General features: G+C 47.1%; 1 protein-coding gene across 2 annotated transcripts; it reads right to left on the bottom strand.

Moving 5' to 3' along the window:
- Positions 1-899: 899 nt before the first annotated feature.
- On the bottom strand, positions 900-12524 carry SFTPD (surfactant protein D). Of its 2 annotated transcripts, XM_016918746.3 has the most exons (8): positions 12226-12524; positions 9618-9819; positions 5910-6026; positions 5535-5651; positions 5101-5217; positions 4545-4661; positions 3851-3934; positions 900-1377 (listed from the first exon to the last, which is right to left on the bottom strand). In XM_016918746.3, exons 2-8 carry the CDS (start codon positions 9814-9816, stop codon positions 1001-1003), a joined length of 1128 nt encoding a protein of 375 aa, XP_016774235.1. In that variant the 5' UTR covers positions 9817-9819; positions 12226-12524; the 3' UTR covers positions 900-1000. The 2 variants fall into 2 exon arrangements, with proteins under 2 accessions (XP_016774235.1, XP_054515712.1); XM_054659737.2 differs by lacking the exons at positions 9618-9819; positions 12226-12524 and adding an exon at positions 6328-8440.
- Positions 12525-21206: the final 8682 nt, after the last annotated feature.

The raw sequence follows: 21206 nt of genomic DNA, 5'->3' as shown, positions 1-21206 counted from the left end.
GACATTCTCTGCCAGGTCACCCTGCCATGCTGTGCAGCTTCCTGGGCTCAGACCTTGAAATAAGAGGCAGCCATGGAGGCTGGGAGCCTCCTTTTATCCCTGGGCTCCAGCCAGAACTGGCTAGAGGAATCCGGGGTTCAGGAAGAGGTGCTGAATAGGGATACATCTGCAGGGGAGCCACCAGCCTCCAGAAGGAATTTGAATGAGGGGACAGGATGAGCTCATCTCTGGAGTGAGTGTAAGAAGAGAAGACAGCTGAGAACTGAGACTTTGGCACTGCACCATTAAATGGTCAAGGAGAGAAAGAGGGACAAGCTAAAAAGACTAATAAGGGGCCAGGGGCGGTGGTCTACACCTGTAATCCCAGCACTTTGGGAGGCCAAGGCAGGCAGATCACTTGAGCCCAGGAGTTCGAGACCAGCCTGAGAAACATGGCAAAACATCATCTCTACCAAAAATACAAAAAATTAGCCGGGCGTGGTGTCTCATGCCTGTGGTCTCAGCTACTTGGGAGGCAGAGGTTGCGGTGAGCCCAGATCGCACCACTGCACTCCAATATTGGTGACAGAGTGAGACCCAGTCTCAAAAAAAAAAAAAAAGAGACCAGGCAAGAGTGGTATCTGTGAAGCTGGGAGGAGGAAGTGCTTGAAAGAGGAGGGAGAGATCCGCAGGGTCAAATGCAGCTGATGGTTTGAGAAAAGGGCCTGAAAAGGAGTCTTTGGGTTTAGGGACAGGAGGGTCATTGGAGACCCACTTTATCCCTTATAGGGAAAGTAGGCTGGCCCCTTCTTCCCCTGAAAGGAGTTTTAGTGTGAAGGAAGCCTCACATTTCACTCTGTGGTGTCCTGCAGCAGCTGTAACTTTTGGCCACATTCTGTAGAGAAGTCCTTCCCGGCACAGATGGTCACCTTTTTATTAGGATATTGGCAGCATGAGGGTCTAAGCCTTGACTTCTGGCCAAACTCCTGGGCCAAGCGCTGCCCCACCCACCCCAGTTGGCTCAGAACTCGCAGACCACAAGACGCTTTTCTCCACAAGCCTTGTCATTCCACTTGCCATTGGTGAAGATCTCCACACAGTCCTCTGACCCGCCATCATCGTTGGGCTCCCCTGGGGCCCAGTTGGAATAGACCAGGGACTCTCCTGTGGGGTAGGTGAACTTGCCCTCTGTCTTGGAGTCAGTCATGCTCAGGAAAGCAGCCTCGTTCTTAGCTACGACTAGCTGTTGCAAGGCGGCATTCTCAGCGGCAGAGCGTGGAGAGGCCAACTGCCCACCAGCCTGTGTGCACACCAGCTGTGCCTCCGTAAATGGTTTGACGAAGCCTGCTGTCTTGAAAATCTTCTCCCCGACACTTTGGCCATTTGGGAAGAGCTCAACTAGGAGAAGAAGAGAGTCAGGTTGGGGTTGTGGCATCACCTGGCCAAAGCTCAGGGGCTCTGAGACCTCTGTGCTCCAACCTGAGCCTCTCAGACCTCCCAAACAGGCACCACATCAGGATGCCAGAGAGAATGCAAGAGAGATTGTTCCAGAACAGCCCCCGTCCCATGACCTACCCTGTGAGGTGACACCATGATTCCCCACTTACAGATGAGAGCACTGGAGTTTAGAGAAGCTAAGAGGCTCAAAGTCACACAAGCAGCAAACGTGCAGTTAGGAATTCAACCTCGCTCAGTCTGACACCAAAGCTCAGACATGCTCTATTTTGGCACATGCTATATACTAGAATTGATTTCTCAATTACTAGGTAGAAATGAACAATTTTTCCCAAGTTGATCACAGTGTAGACCAGGCCAGTTTCTGAGAGTACAGAAAACACCTGCAGTTAGCCCACTGTCACCCTGTACAACAGTAGGGGATGTGGGGTTGTCAGAGAGGGTCTGTGCTGTGTGATGGGGTGATGAAAGGGGAGAGACAGGAAGAGGAGAGGACATCTGAAAGCTGTCAGATGCTAATCTCTGCTCTGCGTCTGGCCTCATGTCGGCCTCTTAGTATGCACATGGATGATGTCCTAGCCAGTCAGCCTGCCTGGGAGGTGCTGAGGGAGTGGAGGAGAGCATCTGAAGGGCATGTGTGAGTGAGGCGCAGGGGAGTGGTGTTAGTGCTGGAGACAGCCCTGGGTGGGAACTGGAAGACCAGGCATTCAGATCCACGTTGCGTGGGCAAGGGAAAGTCACTTCCCTTTTCAGGGTTTCCATTTCCTCATCTCTAAAATGAGGGCTCACTTCACAAAAGCTGTTGCGTGGGCAAGGGAAAGTCACTTCCCTTTTCAGGGTTTCCATTTCCTCATCTCTAAAATGAGGGCTCACTTCACAAAAGCATTGCCTGTGTGACATGTCAAGTATCTCTTTTTAGTCTGTCTTTGTGGCTCTTGGGCCCATGCATGGAAATCTTCTGCAAAGGACACTGGAAGATCCAGAGAAGGCTGTGCCCCTGGCTTTGTTGGGCTGCTCAGAATGCAGGCTGCACCCTGACTCATCGTCCTTAAGATTCTCCATGGGCTCAGGGTGGCACCCAGAGCAGCCCTGAACAAAGTCAGCATAAGAGTTCATGTACCATTACTAAGTTTATGTGCCATGCACATATGTGGGCATGCCTTTGAATATATGTGCATCTACCCAAAGGTACGTGGGAGTATGTAAGGTTCATCTGGATGTGTGTGCATATTTGTGTGTGCTATATAGACAACATATGAGCTCATGTATGTAGATGGAGGTGGAGTGAGTGATGGTGTTTAAGTGCACACACATGCGGTGGGTGCATATGGACATGTTCCTCTGTGTGTTTCTGTCACTGTGCCTCTGAGTGAATTAGAGCATGTGCAGAAAGAGATATATACCAAATGCTTGAAACTCTCATTTCAGAGCTTGGGTACTTAGAAGCCAAACCTGTGTTGCACCCAGTCAGCCCTTTTATGCTCTACTACTTCAGAAAACTTTAATCTTTTATTTTTTGGCTCAATGAGATGCGCCTGAACTCAAAGCTGATATCAGGAAAGGCGGAGGAGAGTAGGGGCAGTTGGGCACTGATGTGGAGATTCAAAAAGGCACCAGGCCCTCAGCTGTGTGTCCCTGGAGGCCTCTGACTCTTCAGGATTCCAGGGTTAGGGCAAAGTCTCTGCTTTAAAATACCTCCAGAGCTGCAGGTAGAGCCCAGCAGTGGCTGGAGCCCAGAAGCAGCCTGCCCCCTATTTGAACCAAGAGCACGTCTAAGGTGAGATATCTGATGGCCACATACCAAGGTCAGGCCCCCACCTGCCTTGTACCCCCAGAGCAGAACCCCAGTCCTAGTTCCCAGAACAGTATCTGGTTTCTGGGCTGCCTTGGGATGTGCAGCAGCATCACTGGGGACTCCATACCTGGCCCCTCTGAGGTAAGAAATGCGGCCCGTGTTGGGTAGCCCCTTATCTATCAGAGGGACCAGCACAAAGTAGGCAGGAGAGAGGCTCTACTGAATTGCACTGGACTCAGGACAACAGTTTGTCTCAGGGCACAGGTGGCATTGAGGTTGGTGGGTAGTTCAGGAGCCTGATGGCCTTAACTATGCTACTGCCAGCCTGGTGAGCTGGTGATAGGGGCCACATCCTCCTCCTTTGCCCCCTTGGATCTACTTTGAGCTCCAGGAGCAGGTGGCTGCCCTCTTCTAGCCCCATCCCAGCCTGAGCCCTACCCCCTGCCACAGTCCCAGGTCCAGCCCTACACAGGTCCCAGCTCATTCCCATCCTAGACCGAGGGCAGGCTCTGCCTCAGGCCCAGCCAAAGGTCTAGCCCCAGCCAAAGGCCAAACCAAGGTCGAGATCTAGTGTGGGGCCCAATGCCAGTGCTGGGTCCAGGTTCAGATCCAGGAACTCACCTTTCTTATACTGAGAGAAAGCAGCCTGGAGGTGCTGTACTTGTCCCTGTAAGGCCTCAACCTGCTGCCTCAGAGAAGCAACATCTGGAGGGGAGAAAATGGCCAAGTAAAGACTTGTCCAGAGAGCGAAGGAAGAGCTCAGAGTCTGGGCCCCAAAGGAAGGGTGTCTAGTTTCGGGCACATATTGTGGAGCTGACCCACAGCAAGCCCACATCTACTGACACAGCTGGCCTCTGCTGTGTAAGGATGTCTTATGGTTCTGCTATGAACAAATTGCTGCCTGTACTTCACTGACACTGAACCAGATGACATTGTGACTTTAAAGTCTTGGAATATAATGGCATCTCCATTGGGTGGGTGGGGGGGGTTGCTGGGCAGGAATACACACTCATGTGTTTCCTATCCACTGGGTTTTTAATGCCCAAAACTGTCCTATGAATTGGGAAGGCAGTTGTAGTTTTCCCGATAGTCAGATGGAGAAGCTGCCCAGGTTGCTTTCCCATGACTACTAAGTGGCTAAGACCAGAGCCCCGTGCTCCTGCCTTCCAGCCTGTCCGCCTTTCCTGAGTTCCACCCACCAGCTGCCATTAATGGGGCACACATCCCAGAGCCCCTCCTGTGGCATGAGGAGGGCTTCCTCTCTGCCCACCCATGCCCCAGCGGGGCTTCCCTGGGCCAGGAGCTGCTACCTTACCTGGAAGCCCACTTTCTCCCTTTGCTCCTTTGTCTCCAGGAATGCCTTTGTCCCCCTTCAATCCCGGGGGTCCCCTGGCACCTGGACTTCCCTGGGGACCCATGGCTCCAGCAGACCCTGGGGTAAAAGAAGAACTGGGTGAGCTATGTACTCATTTTATTTTTTTTGTTTTTAGCATTTTTACCTTCCCATACATGGACTAACTATCCTTATTGCCCAGAAATAGACAGATGGTCCCCAGTACCCAGCCATGCAGCTCCCTGTACACTGACTGTCCCTGTCACCCAGCAATCAACCCCGCTGTGGAAAACTGCCCCGCCACCCAACAACTAACCTTCCCTGTATACAGACTTCTCCATTGCTTGCGCCCCACTCTCCCTAGATAGGAACAGTCCCCAGAGCCCCCTCATGCACCCTTCTTGGATACAGATTCTCTCCATGTTCCAGCGATACCACCTCTGCCTTTGTGGGTGGTGGAGGGGGTGTAGGCATTGACAGCTCCAAGCAGGCACAGGAGAACTGGACCCAGCCCAGCCCAGCTCTTTCCACTGCTCACCTGCTGCCCCTGCGTTTCCAGGGACTCCACGCTCACCAGGGACACCTCGCTCTCCCTTAGGGCCTGCGAGGCCTCTTGCCCCTGCCGAGCCCTGCATGCCTGGGGCACCTACTTCTCCTGAAGAAGGAACACACAGGAACAAACACAGCTAAGAGTGCATTCAGCGGGTGTGGTTTTGTTAGCAATGGAGCTTTTTGCCCGCAACTTTAGGGTCAGAGAGAGAAGTGGGGAGACTCTCCTTGCTTTCTGGGGCTCCTCTGTGGAGGGTGAGAGGAAAATATTGCAGTTGTGGGGATTGGGAGGGTGCATGGCAAGCCTTTGCAGCATCAAGGGTCTGGGCTCTCCCTGGCACTCTGAGCACGCCTCAGGTCATATCATGGACCCTTGTCCTTCCTCCTTTCCCTTCTCAGACTGGCCACAGACCAGCCACCTACCTTTGGGCCCAGCTTCTCCTTTTGGGCCTGGCTTGCCCTGAGGTCCTGTGTTCCCCTGCTTCCCCAGGGGACCTTCTCTTCCAGCTGGACCAGGTACACCGGGAGGTCCTGGAGGTCCTGAGCAAAAGCACCAGCCCGGTCAGTAACAATGAATCCTCTTGGCAGGAGGAGTGTGTAGTAAGGTGAGGGTAATAACAGAGGTAAGGGAGGCACCATTGTTGTCCTCCCAACAGCAGGTCCCATCTTTCCTGAAATGACCCAGTGCCACCTTCAGACAACCTTCTTCCTGGGATGGGCTCTGTGTGTGCCCACTGGCATATCCTTGCAGCTGCACCACCACCTGGAAACACCTGAAGTCGACACCCAGTTGCTCACCACTTGGCCCAGTGTCTCCCTTTGGTCCAGGTTCTCCAACAGAGCCATTGTCCCCTTTGGGCCCAACTGGGCCAGCTTGTCCAGGCATCCCTGCTTGCCCTGCAGCTCCTGGCAAACCTGTAGCAGCAGAAGAAATGGACAAAGACCTGGCCCTAGACCCAGAAAGGGCCAGCCTCCTGCAGGATCAGCCCCTAGCATTCCTTCAGGATTCTGCAGAGCATGAGACTTCCACTGTCACACACCCGGGCCCAGTGGTGATCCAGGAAATGGGTATCAACATCCCCATTTTATAGATGAGGAAGAAGCCTTCCAGAGCTGGAGGCGGATTAAAGCCAAGACCTGCCTGACCTTCTATGCGGTGCTCCTTCCCCTACCCCAAGGCCACTGTATTGATGGCAGGCAATTTGTCAGCTCTTACCTGTGATCATGGACTTCTTGCGTTCCATATATATATATATCAGGGAAGCCAACCAGAAATGGCACCAGACAGGTGGTGCTAACTTGTTCATTCAGTTATTGGTCGATTTGCTCATTTATTTGTTCACTAAGAGCCATCTACGCAGCATCTACTTTATACCTAGCACTAGGCAAGATGCAAATCTGAGCTTAGCCTCAGGTCCTGCTCAGCAGGGGGTTCATAATACACTGTGAGACAAGGGAGAGGAAGGACAATGCATGAAGTGTCCCTCATCTCATCCGAGCGTCCCCACCCCAGCACTCACACACTCAGAGCTTTCTTCTTCAAAGAGAAAGTGGGATTTTAAGAGCAAGGAGAATCGAGGGAGATTTGCAGAGAGGAGGTGACATTTCAGGCTTGGAAGCCATGCTCCCGTGGCAGAGGAGGCCAGGCCTCCGTGGGGGGTGAGCATGTGGTTGTGGGTAAATTTGCTGGATGGGTGGAAGAATCTGTGCTGGCGTATCCCAGCAGCACCACCACCTGGAAACATCTGAATTCCATGCCCAGTGGAATTCCGTGCCCTGGGTCCGGCCACTGGTTACAGTCCTTATTAGGGATGAAATGGAAGCACAGAGGGTTATAGGATGTGCCCCACCTCTGACACCCAACAGCACATTTTCCTCAAGGCAGGATGCCCTGACCCCAGGTGGAGCCTTGCTTGGGCTTCACCCAGGCCAAGTCAGCAGCAGGAAGATGGACCAAGAGAAAAATGTCACTCTCCAGAAGGGAGTGTTAGAGCCCACTTGTTCTTGGTACACAAACTATGGAGGCCATGAGAGTACCAGGGTGGAGGAGGGGCACCTCCCCAAATGCTGCACCCATGCCTTTCAAAACACTCACTGTGTATCGTAGTGTACCCAGAGACCTAGACCTGCACCCGAGTGCCACCTGAAGTGGAGCTTTATGGCCCAGCCTTTTGCCTGTTTTGACCCCTAAAACTCCTCCACCCCTTCCAGCTTCCATTCGCTCATTCCATAAATATCTCTGGAGCCTCTAATACATGCCAGGCACTGTCCTAAATACTGGGGATAAACAGCCCTTCTCTGGGGAGCTTCAACTCTATCTCATAGAAACAGATAATAAAACATTAAAAATGTACAACATATGATATGTTAGATATAATGCCACAGGGAAAAGTAAAGCATAGGGTGTGTTGGGGGTAGGGTCTGTTTTTGGTAGGGTGGTCGGAGAGTGCCTCAATGAGAAGGTGATCCAGGAGTAAAGTCCTGAAGGAGGTGAAGTATGAGCTGCAGGGACAGCTATGAGAAGAGCAAATGGCAAGCCCCTAAAGAGGGAGGAGGCTGAGTGTGACCGGGGGCCAGAAAGAAGCTATGTGGTTGGAGCTGAATAGGGGTGGCAGCACCAAATTCAGAGGAGCAGCAGGGGTACAGGGGTACAGGGTGGTCCTGCTGGGACTCATGGGCTGCTGTAAGGTGTGTGATTTGTCCAAGGGAGATGAGCATCCCTGGAGGGACTCCCCCACGGAATATTGCTGAGCAGGAATGCTGAAGGTGCTGAGGAATAAGGAATTGTTCCCCCCAAAGGCAGGATCTGGGTCATATTTACCCTCCATGATGTCGGGGATGTCACCAGAGTGACTCAAGCTTCACCCTCCACCCCTGCTCAAAGATCTCTTCTTTCAAGCCCCAATTTTCCTCGTAGCAGATTCTGGGAACCACATGCTTCCAACTCTGCAGGGGTGGTTGTCACAAGCACAGACTTTGGCCCACAGAGACCTATTCTGGGTAGATTCTGAGGATGCTGAGGATTCTGAGGGAACCCAGCCCTCAGACCTGTAACAGTGGAGTGACTGGAGAGACTGCGATTGAGAAGCCAGAGTGGAGCCTCATCCTGCAGCCCCACTGTGTTCTGTCCTGTGTCCAAGTACTGAACCAAAGCCAGGCCTGGAATGTGCATGGGTTGAGGCACATATGTGGGGAAGGGAGGCCTTGACCATGCTTCAGGCAGCAAGCTCCCAGGGCCATTGTGGGAAAGATCCCTGAGATTCAAATCCGGGGCCCCACTGGAGGCCAGACTGAGTTGGGAATCTCTGAGAAAGAGCTGCCAAGATGAACCCCACCCCAATTCTGGGATCCCCCCTGGACAGCCCTCCCCAAGCCCCATCCCATTCACGTTGGGAGCCACTTTCTGTCTGTAAGGGATAGGCAGATGCTTACTTGCCCCTTACCCCACAAAGCCTGGGGATATTGCTTCGTCTTTCCAGAAAGTTAAAGACTGTATCTGATCCCTTTGAAGCCCTGCCCAATGTCATAGAGGTCCCTCAGTTCATGCTGCTGGCTGATGGAATTCTCCTTTCTTGCCAGTAAGACCTAGATCTTTCCCTACAAGCGGGGAGCAGTATTCCCAGGGACAATTCCCTTACTCATCAGTACCTCTGCTAAGCTCAAGATAATTCACCTATTAGGTACAGCAGAAAATGCAACTTTATCCCAAAGACTCAAGAAAAAATAAAGCCTTTGGCTCAATTATTCATCACTGGGTGGTAGATATCATTCCCATTACCAGATAAAAAAACAGACTCAGTGACACTGAGGGGCTCTCCCAGTGTGGAGATGGAGCCAGCAGTAAAGCCCAGGCCAGTCTGATGCAGAGTCTTCGTCCTTTCCACCTCCAGAATGGTTGCTACTTAGCCTCTCTGCATCATCATTTTCTTACCTGTCGAAGGAGATTAATATGTCCCCTGTAAGACTCTTGGGAGGATTAAATGAACTACTCAAGTGAATGCCCAAGCACAAGGGTGGACAAAGAAATGTGAGTGCCTTTTCTCTCCGTGTAATGTATTAAGAGCAAATCCTCTTGATTAGGCTTGAGAATGGAGCCATGGAACCCCATTTTTCCCACCCTTCATGCAGTAGTGTTTAATTAAATATTTAAAATATTTAATGCCCTGCACAGGCATCATTTAATTGGAATGAACAACTGCTAACTGCTGGCACAGGGCTCTAGAAGGCCCCAGATATCAGTAATTTACCACTGTTTGCTTGCTCTTGGGATAGGAAGGATCCGGGGATCTTAGAGGAGGAGCTAGGGCAGTTGGGTGCTGGAGGAGGCACATGGGGGCTCAGCACAGCCACTTGTTTGCCAGCTGGTGGAGCAGTGTGGAACTTGCCTTCTTGGGGGGAAGAAACACGTCTCCACACTTCCATAACAAAGTACCCAGAGTTGCTGGGCTAGTTACAGTTCCAATGACCATTCCTCCCCAGCAGGATAAGCCCAGGGCCCCACCCTACCTGGGTCCCCCTTCTCGCCCCGAGGGCCCTCTCTCCCATCCCGTCCATCGCGACCAGGCAGGCCACTCTCCACTGAGCTACACATGACCAGGGTGCAAGCACTGGGCGTTGTTCTGTGGGAGTAGGTCTTCATTTCTGCTTCCAGGTAGCCCAGGGGCTGTGTGAGCAGGACCAGTGCAGAGAGGAGGAAGAGCAGCATGGCCTGGAGAGGTGAACAGAAAGAGAAAAGACATGCTTATGCTTCGTGGACATGGTTTAGGGCTTGGCTCAGCTTCTAGAGGTGACAAGAAGCCCCCATTCCCTCCTTCTGTCCTCTGCTATGGGGCCTAGAGCAGCAGGAATCCAAAAGCAGTTTAAGGACAAGGAGGGCACAAGGTCTGGATGGAGAGCATGAGTTACCCAGCTGGAACTCTGACATAGGTTGACAGCAGCATCCCCCATTCCCAGGTACTCATGTCTTCCCTTCTTGTGCCTTCCCTTGGGCACTAAGTTTGGCACAGTGGCTAGGATGTAGCATTCCTCACTGGGGCCATCTGTCACATCAAGAAGGGTTCATTGAGTGCCTCTGGGCAGGACACCCCCCCCCCCCCACTCCCTAGACCATCTCCCTGTCTGTACCACTGAGGCAACTGGCTTAGCTCAGACAAGGCAAGCCTGTTTCTTCTCTCTTGCTGCCTTGCATGGACTAGCACTGGTGCTGATAGTGCTGGTCTGAAAATGCAGCCAGAGTCCTGAGTGCTTAGTGATGTCCTTCCTGAGCACAGGCTGGGAGTGTGGTGCACATTTGCCTGGCGATTTGCCATTCCTCGAGCAGGTGCTGTCTCTAGAGAAAAGTCCCAGAGGGAACCCAGGTGAAAGTTTTCAGAGACACTAAACTAGCAGTAGGAGAAATCCTGAGACACCTAGAGTTCTTCTAAGACCTGAGAGGGTTTGGAAAAGAAGTATGTGGAGTCTGGGCATGGTCGCTCATGCCTGTAACCCCAGCACTTTGGGAGGCCGAGGCGGGCAGATCACTTGAAGTCAGGAGTTCGAGACCAGCCTGGCCAACATGACAAAACCCCATCTCTACTAAAAGTATAAAAAATTAGCCGGATGTGGTGGTGCGTGCTGTAATCCCAGCTACTCGGGAGGCTGAGGCAGGAGAATCTCTTGAACCCGGGAGGTGGAGGGTGCAGTGAGCCGAGATCGTGCCACTGCACTCCAGCCTGGGCAAGAGAGTGAGACTCCATCTCAGAAAAAAAAAGAAGTCTTATATGGAAAGAGGACATGCCAGGTAGGCTCAGTCAGGCAGAAAGCTAGTGTTGTGGGTAAGCAAGAGCAACTACCCAACAGGGCACCCATTTACTATCTAAGATGGTCAGGAACTGAGATCAGGATAAGAGCAGGACCTGGGACATTACCTGTTTTGGGTATCTTTTCTCTCAATGAGAAACCGTAAAGTTATGAGAGTGAAAAGAGCTGATCAGATTCGCAGAGGCTAGGAACAAAGCCAGAGGGACTTGTGCAAAGAAAGGGGTCACCAGGCCAACTGGGGTGGTGGCAAGTGGGGGGCTTCCTGCCCAGAGGAGTGCCTTCTTCTTTGACTGCTGGTGATTCTGGGCTGTGGATGACCCCTATTTCTCACTAGCCTCTTTCAATTTTGAAATCACCACTTCCTTGGGTATCCTGGTAGTCTCTAGAAACACCTGGGTGAGCTCACTGCCAGCAGTGGCTACCTTGTTACACCTGTTCTGGCAGAGGCTCAATCATGAGCAGCAAGGGCCAGACCCAGGCCAGAGCAAGGGCATTGTTCTGTGCCCTGCAGCTCCCTCACCCCTCAGGCCCTGTGTCTGATTCTGGGGAAGAATGAAAGGCAATAGGCATTCTGTCTACAGGCTCAAGATGGCACAGAAGGCACCAGCAGCCACTGTGGCTTGAAGGACACTTGGAGAGGGCAGACCCGGGTTTTCAGGCCCAGGATTCAGATGAGGCATCTTAGCTGGGGCAGCAGATGGAGTGGGCAGAGTTGTGGTCCCCCTCAACCCCTGCAGTGCCCAGTTTATGCTAAGCTTTCAGAGTACAATTTCATTGAAAAGGCCATCTCCTCTGAACATGGATTGGAAAATCAGAGACCTACTCCAGTAAGTATATTTTTTAAAGTAAAGACCTGAAGCTATGAGAAAAACAGGCTTTCCCTGCTTTTCCACAGGCTGTTGGCACCAGGATGGGTTTAGAACCCCAGCCTGTGAGTGCCTGGGTTTGTCTCTCTTCCACTGTCCTTTCTGAAGAAATCAGTGCAGAAAAGAGCCTAGAGATAAATTAGCATTGCATTTTTCCACCTGAAGCTTCCACACTGTGGCATCCCAGGTCTAGATAGTGTCACACCCACTCTTCCACCCTGTGCACCCCCAGCTCAGAAAGCAAATCCTCCCCTGGGCTGAGGCCACTGAATAAGGGGCAGAAGAGCACCATAAGACCTCCTGTGCTCCCCACCTCCTGCGCCCATGCCTCCTAGACCAGAACAGCTACACAGACCCTCCACACCAATAGGTTGAATTGCCCAGGTCGGCAGAGGGATATTTACAGGATGTGGAGAAAATAAAAAGAAGGCAAGAACAGAGACACTTACAGTTTTCTTCTTGTTAGACCCCAGGAGCTCCAAGCAAACTAGCCTTTGCTTGGCAGGCACTCACTATTTATGCCTGCCCTGTACCCTTAGCTGCCCAGCCCCAAAAACTCCCTTCAAGAAGTGGGGCAATTTTCTTCTTTATTGACTCACTCACTCTTATCCCCACCTGCGTTCTGGAAACCTGCCACTGATATTCACAATACTATGCACATCCATCACTATAGTTTGCAGAACACTATCAGGCCTTGAACTCATCTGCACCTTTCTCACTGCAGCTCTGTGAATTAAGTGGCATCATCAGTGTCTGTATTTTATAGATGTCTAGAAATCAGGAGTCCAGAGACCAGCAGGTTGCACAATGACCTACAGCGATTGCAAAAGGAACTCACAACTGCAGATCTTAAGAGCCAAGACCTGCTGTGTCCACTTCTCCTCTTCCTTTGTCTCAACAGCACTGCCCAGATATTGGGAAAGAGCTGAGAGCTGCTTGGAATACCTGGGCAGGGGTGGGGCAGGTAGAGTGGCTGCAGAGGCAGCAGCATGTGGGGGCAGCAGCTAGGGAGCTGCCACCTGGAAAGAGTTGCTCTTTTGCATGCTGCTCTAGGCCTCAGAGAGCCCCTGCCTCGCTTGTCTTTTGTGGGATGGATTTCCCTTAGCAGACCTCTGCCTTGCCTTGTTCAGGCTTGTTCTCCCTGCCATCTTAGCTGGTGTTTGTCTTGTGCACTGTTCTCGTAACTAGTTAGGACCCCTGAGCTGATGCTACTTTTATCCAATCTTTTAGTCTGTATGTATTTTTTTTTTTTTGAGACAGTCTCACTCTGTCACCCAGGCTAGAGTGCCATAAGGCATTTATAGCTCACTGCAGCCTCAAACTCCTGGGCTCAAGTGATTGTCCTGCCTCAGCCTCTTTACAGGTGAGCATGATCACACCTGGCTAATTTTTCTTTTTAATTTTTTACAGAGATGGGGTCTCACTCTGTTGCCCATGCTGGTCTCAAACTCCTGGTCTCAAGCAATTCTCCTGCCTCAGCCTACCGAAGTTCTGAGATTACAAGTGTAAGCCATCATACCCAGCACCAATCTGTATCTTTTAAGTGGAACATTTACTCCATTTATTATCAAGGTTAATATGATATGTGATGTTTTGTTCCTGTCATGATAATTGTTACCCAGTTGCTTTTTAGTCTCAATTATGTAATTGCTTTATATAATCTGTGAGTTTTTCACTTTAATGTGCTTTTATGATGAGGAGTATTGTCCATTCATTTCCATGTTTAGAACTTTAAGCATTTCTTGTAGTGCTGGTCTCGTGGTGACAAATTCCCTTTGCATTTGTTGTATGGGAAAAACTTTATTTCTCCTTCATTTATGCAGCTTAGTTTAGCAGGATACAAAATTCTTGGCTGGCAGGATTTTTGTTTAAGTAGATTAAACATAAGACCCCAATCTCTTCTGGCTTGTAAGGTTTCTGCTAAGAAGTCCATTGTTAGTCTGTTGGGTTTTCCTTTATAGATTAGACATTTCTCTCTTGCTGCTTTTAGGATGTTTTCCTTCACATTGACTTTGGATAGTCTGACGACGATATGCCTTTATGAGGTTTCTCTTGTAAAGCATCTTCCAGGTGTTCTCTGAGCATCTCCTATCTGGATGTCTAATTCTCTAGCAAGACCAGGGAAGTTTTCCTGAATTATTCCCTCAAATAGGTTTTCCAAGCTTTTAGTTTTTTTTCTTCTCCCTCAGGAATGTCTATATATTGTATATTTGGTAACTTTATGTAATTCTATATTTTTCAAAGTCTTTGTTCATTTTTAAAAATTTATTTTTTCTGTATTTCTGTCTGACTAGGTTAATTCAAATGACTGGCCTTCAGGCTCTGAAATTATTTCTTCTGCTTGGTCTAGTCTTTTGCTAAAAGTTTCAACTATATTTTATAGTTCCTTCAATAAATTTTTATTTCTAGAAGTTCTATTTGGTTTTTGTTTTTTAATCTCTATCTCTTTTGTAAATTTTTCATTAATATCCTGAATTATTTTTCTGATTTCCTTATGTTAGTTTTCAACTTTCTCTTGTATCTCATTGAGCTTCCTTACAACTCATATCTTAAATTCTTTATTTGTTATTTCAAAATTTTTATATTGGTTAGGATCCATTGCTAGGGAGCTGGTGTGATCCTTTGGGCATGTCAAAATACTGGTTTTTCATACTTCCAGAGTGCTTATGCTGATTTCTTCTCATCTAGAGAAGCCGTTACTTCTTACTTTTGAACTTACTCTCATTTGAATGGGATTTTTTCCCCCTTTGAAGGTGTGACTGTATGTTGTGTGTGATCATTTGGCTTCAATTTTTGGTGCCTTCCGTGGATCACAGCTCTGTATGAGTTCCTTGGTCATAGATAGCTTTTGTGTGGTGGCTTTATTATGCTGTATAGATAGCTTTTGTGTGGTGGCTTTATTATGCTGATTGTAGTAGCAATGTATTGGGCATATGAGCAGGAATCCTACCTTCTGAGGGGCTGGGAATGTGGAAGTCTCTGAAATTTATCTCATTCCCCAGCACTATACCCTCTGTCAGCCTGTTTTTTATTTGGTTGTGCAATTCAATCTGCATCCCAATAAAAGCTGGCTGTGGCATAAGCTGATGGGTACTTGGTCTTTGTTTTCTGGGAGGGGATCTCTGTTGTCACAGGCAGTTGGCTGGTCTGTGGATGGCCTGATTCCCTGAAGGGAACACAAAGCTTTGGAGGGGGACACAAAACTGAGGGGCACTAAACAACCAAGCTCACCCTGGGAAACCCCAATTATGAGCAGAAGCAACTGCCTTGATGGGAGTGGAAATGGGAGCTCATGGTGAAAGGCACTGATGTCTCCACCAGAGTGGGAAGGAGTATACCAGCTCCACATCCTGGGAAGGCAGGAAGGCAATCCACTTTCCTAAAACACCCTTGTCCCGGAGCTTGTGACCTTCAGTTCAGATAGACATTGTCCTTCATCTCCAGGCTGCAGTGTGATGGAGGTCTGCAGAAAACACCCGTCCTGTGGCTACCACCAAAATGGCCTTGGGATAGAACCTCTTCCCTCAGCAGCTCTGATACTCATCTGCATTCTGCTATGGGAATGCTGCTGCTCCATATGGGGAGGAGGATAAACTCTGCCCTTCGTGCAAGGCTTGGCCAGCAGGCACCCCATCAATGGGAGTGCAGCTGCCCCCAGGAGCCCTCAAAAGCCATCCCCAGGTGCACTTGTGCCAGCTCCCAGTAGGGACAGCCAAGGGTCTATCTGGAGAATTGAGTGAGGGGGTAGGAGAAGACTCCCTTTCCATGTTTATTCCCAGGCACCAGTGTCACCTGCCTACTGGTGCAGAACCACACTCCTCCCCTTCAGACCCCAGAACCATGCCTGTGTCTCTGCTGGGAGGGGCACAGCCAGCCTCTTCTCACACGTGGGGAGCTCTTAGGCAGAGGAGAGCAAATGAACTGGTTTCTTTTATCCAAAGGAGTACGTTGGCACAGACACTCTCCCTTCTCCTAAGGGCTAGACTTCTAGGAATTCCATAGCTCCCCAGGGTCCCACCCGTCCCCTGTGGTTGCTGCAGTCTAAGTGGGTTCTGGGGAATGTTTATGGAGGATCTAGTGATGCAGAATCACAAGGGCTGGGATTCCCTGGGAAGAATAGAGACCCACAATGGGTGCATAACCAGTATGACACCTGCCACTTCAACTCAGGTTTTGGGGGAGAGCAAGTGTGCCTGCATGAGCTGGCCACCCAATGCTCTGCCCTAAAGAAGTTCCCAAATTGCCACTGACAGCAATGCCTGGGCTCACAGGTGCAGAGGGTTTCTCCAACAAGTTCAGCAGTCCATAGTCTGCCACAGGAGTCAGGGGAGCAACTTCCCCTCCTACCCTCTCCATGGGACTCTATGTTCCTTGGAAGTCAATCTCTGCAAAACTCTTGCTGTCTTCTTTTTCAGCACCACAGCTTTTTCCTGTGGGAAAAAGGGGGAAGGGGTGTTGGAGCAGATTGTAGTCTGTCTGCAGCAAAGAGCATCACCAAAGCCATTCTAAGGGAACTAGATCCACCTCCTTCTCTCCTGGGCATGCCCCAAAGATGGTTGTGGCCTCCAGAGAGGACCCCAAAAGAAAGCACAAAAACTAGACAGTGGGAGGGCAGTACCCAAAAGCCCTGAGTTTCTGAGCAAAATATTGAAAGTTTCTATGGTGAAATAGGAAGTTAACACGCTTAGGAAGAAAAAAATGGTAATGATTCAAGGAAACATAATCACACACAGTTTCAGTCTTAATGGACAGGGGAGGACCCATAAAAGTAATCTATCATCTATCAATTATATCAACTGTCTATCTGTGATACCCTACCCTGTTTTAACCTGAGTGACTCTCTCTTAGCTGAGAGAGCCGGACAGATTCCATTTTAGCTTCTTCACTTGCAGCCCCCTTATCCCCCTCCCTTAGGGGAATAACTAGTGCAAGCTGACTCCAAGCACATCCAGGAATGCACTTACTGATAAGATATTGAGGCAAGCTGTACCAGCAGCTGCTGGGGATGTGCTCAGTGGATGGTACCCAAGCCCCTGCATTTATCTCTTTGTGATAGTTTAAGCCCCTGCACCTGGAACTGTTTATATTTCTGTAACTATCTCTGTAACCATTAATTTTTTTAAACTTTTTGCCTGTTCTGCTTCCATAAAAATTGCTTCAGCTAGGCTCCCCATCCCCTATTTAGATCACAGTATAAAAAGAAATCTAACCCCTTCTTCAGGGCTGAGAGAATTTTGAGCTCTAGCCATCTCTCGGTTGCCGGCAGTAAAAGGACACCTGAATTAAAAAAAAGAAAAAAAGAAAAAGAAACTTATGGGACACCAAGCAGATTTAACCCAAATAAGACTACCTCAAGATATTAAATAATCAGATTTCCAAATGTCAAAGATGAAGAAAGGATCCTAAAAGCAGCAATATATAAGAAAAAGATAACATATAAAGGCGCAACACATCTGGCAGTAGATTTCTCAGTGGAAACCTTACAGGCCAAGAGAGAGTGGCATTATATATGTAAAGTGCTGGAGGAAAAACTTGTATTCTACAATATTAAATCCAGTGAAAATATCCTTCAAACATGAAGGAGAAATACTTTCCCAGACAAATAAAATCTTAGGGATTTTATCAACACCAGACTTACCCCGCAGGAAATGTTAAAGGGAGTTCTTCGGTCTGAAAAAAGAAAGGATGTTAACAAGCAATAAGACATCTGGCTGGGCGCAGTGGCTCACGCCTATAATCACAGCCCTTTGGGAGGCAGAGGCGGGTGGATCACAAGGTCAGGAGTTCAAGGCCAGCCAGGTGAAAGTCCATCTCTACTAAAACTACAAAAATTAGCCAGGTGTGGTGGCAGGCACCTGTAATCCCATCTACTCATGAGGCTGAGTCAGGAGAATCACTTGAACCCAGGAGGCAAAGGTTGCAGTGAGCTGAGATCGTGCCACTGCATTCCAGCTTGGGTGACAGAACAAGACTCCATCTCAAAAAAAAAAGAAAAGAAAAAGAATCTGAAGATAAAAAACTCACTGGTAACAATAAGTACATAGATAAATATAGAATATTATAACACTGTAATTGTAGTGTGTAAAATACTAATGCCTTGAGTAGGAATACTAAAAAATGAACCTATCAAAAATAATAAGTATAACAACTTTTTAAGACACAGCAAGTAAAATAAGATATAAATAGAAACTAAAAAGTTAAAAAGTGGGAGAATGAAGTTAAAGGGTAGAGTTTTATTTGTTTTCTCTTTGTTTGTTGCTTGTTTTTGCAATAAGAGGTAAGTTGTCAACAGTTTAAAACATGGGTTATAAAATGTTATTTGCAAGCCTCGTGGTAACTTCAAATCACAGATACACAAAAAAATATAAAACAAGAAATTAAAACATATCATGAGAAAAAATCACTTTCCCAAAAAGGCAGATAGGAAGAAAGAACAAGAAGACCACACAATGACCAGAAAACAAATAGCAAAATGGCAGCAGTAAATCCTACTTATTAATAATAAAATTAAATGTAAATGGACTAAACTCTCCAATCAAAAGACACAGAGTAGCTGAATGGATTAAAAAGACAAGATCCACACTTTGGGAGGCCGAGGCAGGTGGATCTCAAGGTCAGGGGTTCAAGACCAGCCTGACCAACATGGTGAAACCCCATCTCTACTAAAAATACAAAAATTAGCTGGGTGTGGTGGCAGGTGCCTGTAATCCTAGCTACTCAGAAGGCTGAGGCAGGAGAATTGCTTGAACCTGGGAGGCAGAGGTTGCAGTGAGCTGAGATCACGCCATTGCACTCCAGCCTGGGTGACAGAGTGAGACTGCATCTCAGAAAAAAAAAAAAAAAAAAAAGACAAGATCCAATGACCTGTTGCCTACAAGAAACACATTTCACCTATAAAGATACACATAGATAAAATAAAGGGATGGAAAAATATACTCCATGCAAATGGAATTCCATGCAAATTGAGAAGGGCAGGAGTAGCTACACTTACAGAGATAAAAATAAAGTTCAAGATAAAAACTATAAAAAGAGACAAAGAAGGTCATTATATAATGATTAAGGGATTGATTCAGCCAGAGGATGTACCAATTGTAAATATACCTACACCCATCCCTGGAGTACCCAAGTATATATAAAGCAAATACTATTTGAGCTAAATAGAGAGAGAGACTCCAATGCAATAATAGTTGGAGACTTTAACATTCCACTTTCAGCATTGGACAGATCATCCAGACAGAAAATCAATAAAGAAACATAAGACTTAATCTGAACTACAGACCAAATGGACTTAACAGATATTTACAGAATAACTCATCAAATGGCTACAGAATACACATTCTTTTCCTCAACACATGGATTATTCTCAAGGATACACCATATATTAGGCCACAAAACAAGTCATAAAATATTCAAAAAAATGGAAATTATATTAAGTATCTTATCTGACAAAAAAAGAAATAAAACTAAAAATCAATAACAAGAGGAACTTTGAAAACTGTTAAACAATAAACAATATGGCCTGTATGACCAATGAGTCATTGAAGAAATTAAGAAGGAACTTAAAAAATTTCTTGAAATGGCCAGACACAGTGGCTCATGCCTGTAATCCCAGCAATTTGGGATGCCAGGATGGGCAGATCACCTGAGGTTGGGAGTTCAAGACCAGCCTGACCAACATGGAGAAACCCCATCTCTACTAAAAATACAAAATTAGGCATGGTGGCACATGCCTATAATCCCAGCTACCCAGGAGGCTGAGGCAGGAGAATCACTTGAACCCAGGAGGCGGAGGTTGTGGTGAGCCGACATTGCACCCTTGCACTCCAGCCTGGGTAACAAGAGCAAAACTCCGTCTCAAAAAAAAAATTACTGAAACATGAAAATGGAAACACAACACACTGAAACATATGGATGGGATATGGCAAAAACAGTAATAAGAGAAAAGTTTATAGCAGTAAGCACCTACATCACAAAAGTAGAAAAACTTCAAATAGACAACCTGATGATGGATCTTAAAGAACTAGAAAAGCAAGAGCAACCAAACCTAAAATTAGTAGAAAAAGAAATAATAAGGAACAGAGCAGAAATAAATAAAATTGAAATAAAAAAATGAAAGAAAAAAAACAAAACAAAAGCAGCAAACTTTTAGCCAGACTAATGAAGAAAAAAGAGAGGAGGCCCAAATAAATAAAATCAGAGATGAAAAGGGAGACATTACAACCAATATTCAGAAATAGAGAAACAACAGAAATTCAAAGGCTCATTAGAGACTATGGGTAACTGTACACCAATAAATTGGAAAACCTAGAAGAATGGATAAATTCATAGACACATACAAGCTACCAAATTCAACCTTGAGGAAATTCAAAACCTGAATAGACAAACACCAAATAAAAAGATTGAAGCCATGATAAAATGTCTCACAGCAAAGAAAAACCTAGGACCCAGTGGCTTCACTGCTGAATTCTACCAAACATTTAAAGAAGTAATAGCAATCCTACTCAGACTATTCTGAAAAAAATAGAGGAAGAGGGAATTTTTTCAAATGTATGCTACAAGGCCATTATTGCCTTGATACCAAAACCAGACAAAGACTCTATACTTTAAAAAAAAAAGAAAAGAAAACTACAGGACAATATCTCTGATGAATATTGATGCAAAAATCCTCAACACAATCCTAGCAACCCAAATTCAACAACACACTAAAAAAAATTCATTATGACCAAGTGGGATTCATCCCAGGAATGCAAGGATGGTTCAACAGGTGGAAATCAATTAATGTGATATATTATATTAACAGAATGAAAGACAAAAACCATAGGATGTCAGGTGATGCTGAAAATTATTTGATAAAATGTAATATCCCTTTATGATAAAAAGGATATGATAGAAGGAACATACCTTAACATAATAAAAGGTGTATAAGACAGACCCACAGCTAGTATCATACTGTACAGTAAAAAACTAAAAGCCCTTCCTTTAAGATCTGGAAAGTGACATGGATGCCCACTTTCACAACCGTTAATCAACATAGTACTGGAAGTCTCTAGTTGGAACTTCCAATTTTGGAAGATAAGAGAAAGAAAGAAAAGGCATCCAAATTGGAGAAGAAGAAGTCAAATTATGCTTATTTGCAGATGATATGATCTCATATTTGGAAAAATCTAAAGACTCCACAAAAAAACAATTAGAACTGATAAATTCAGTAAAGTTGCAGGACACAAAACTAACATACAAAAATCAGTAGCATTTCTACCTGCCAGTAGCGAACAATCTGAAAAAGAAATCAAGAAAGTAATCCCATTTACAATAGTTTCAAATATAATAAAATACCTAGGAATAAACTTAACCAAAGAAGTGAAAGATCTCTAAAATGAAAACTATAAAATATTAATGCAAGAAATTGAAGAGGAAACACACAAAAAATGGA

The sequence above is a fragment of the Pan troglodytes genome, chromosome 8 (assembly GCF_028858775.2).
Source record: "Pan troglodytes isolate AG18354 chromosome 8, NHGRI_mPanTro3-v2.0_pri, whole genome shotgun sequence".
Taxonomy (NCBI): Eukaryota; Metazoa; Chordata; class Mammalia; order Primates; family Hominidae; genus Pan; species Pan troglodytes.
Note: the sequence above shows the minus strand (reverse complement) of the source record. Positions and strands in the feature narration are given on the sequence as shown.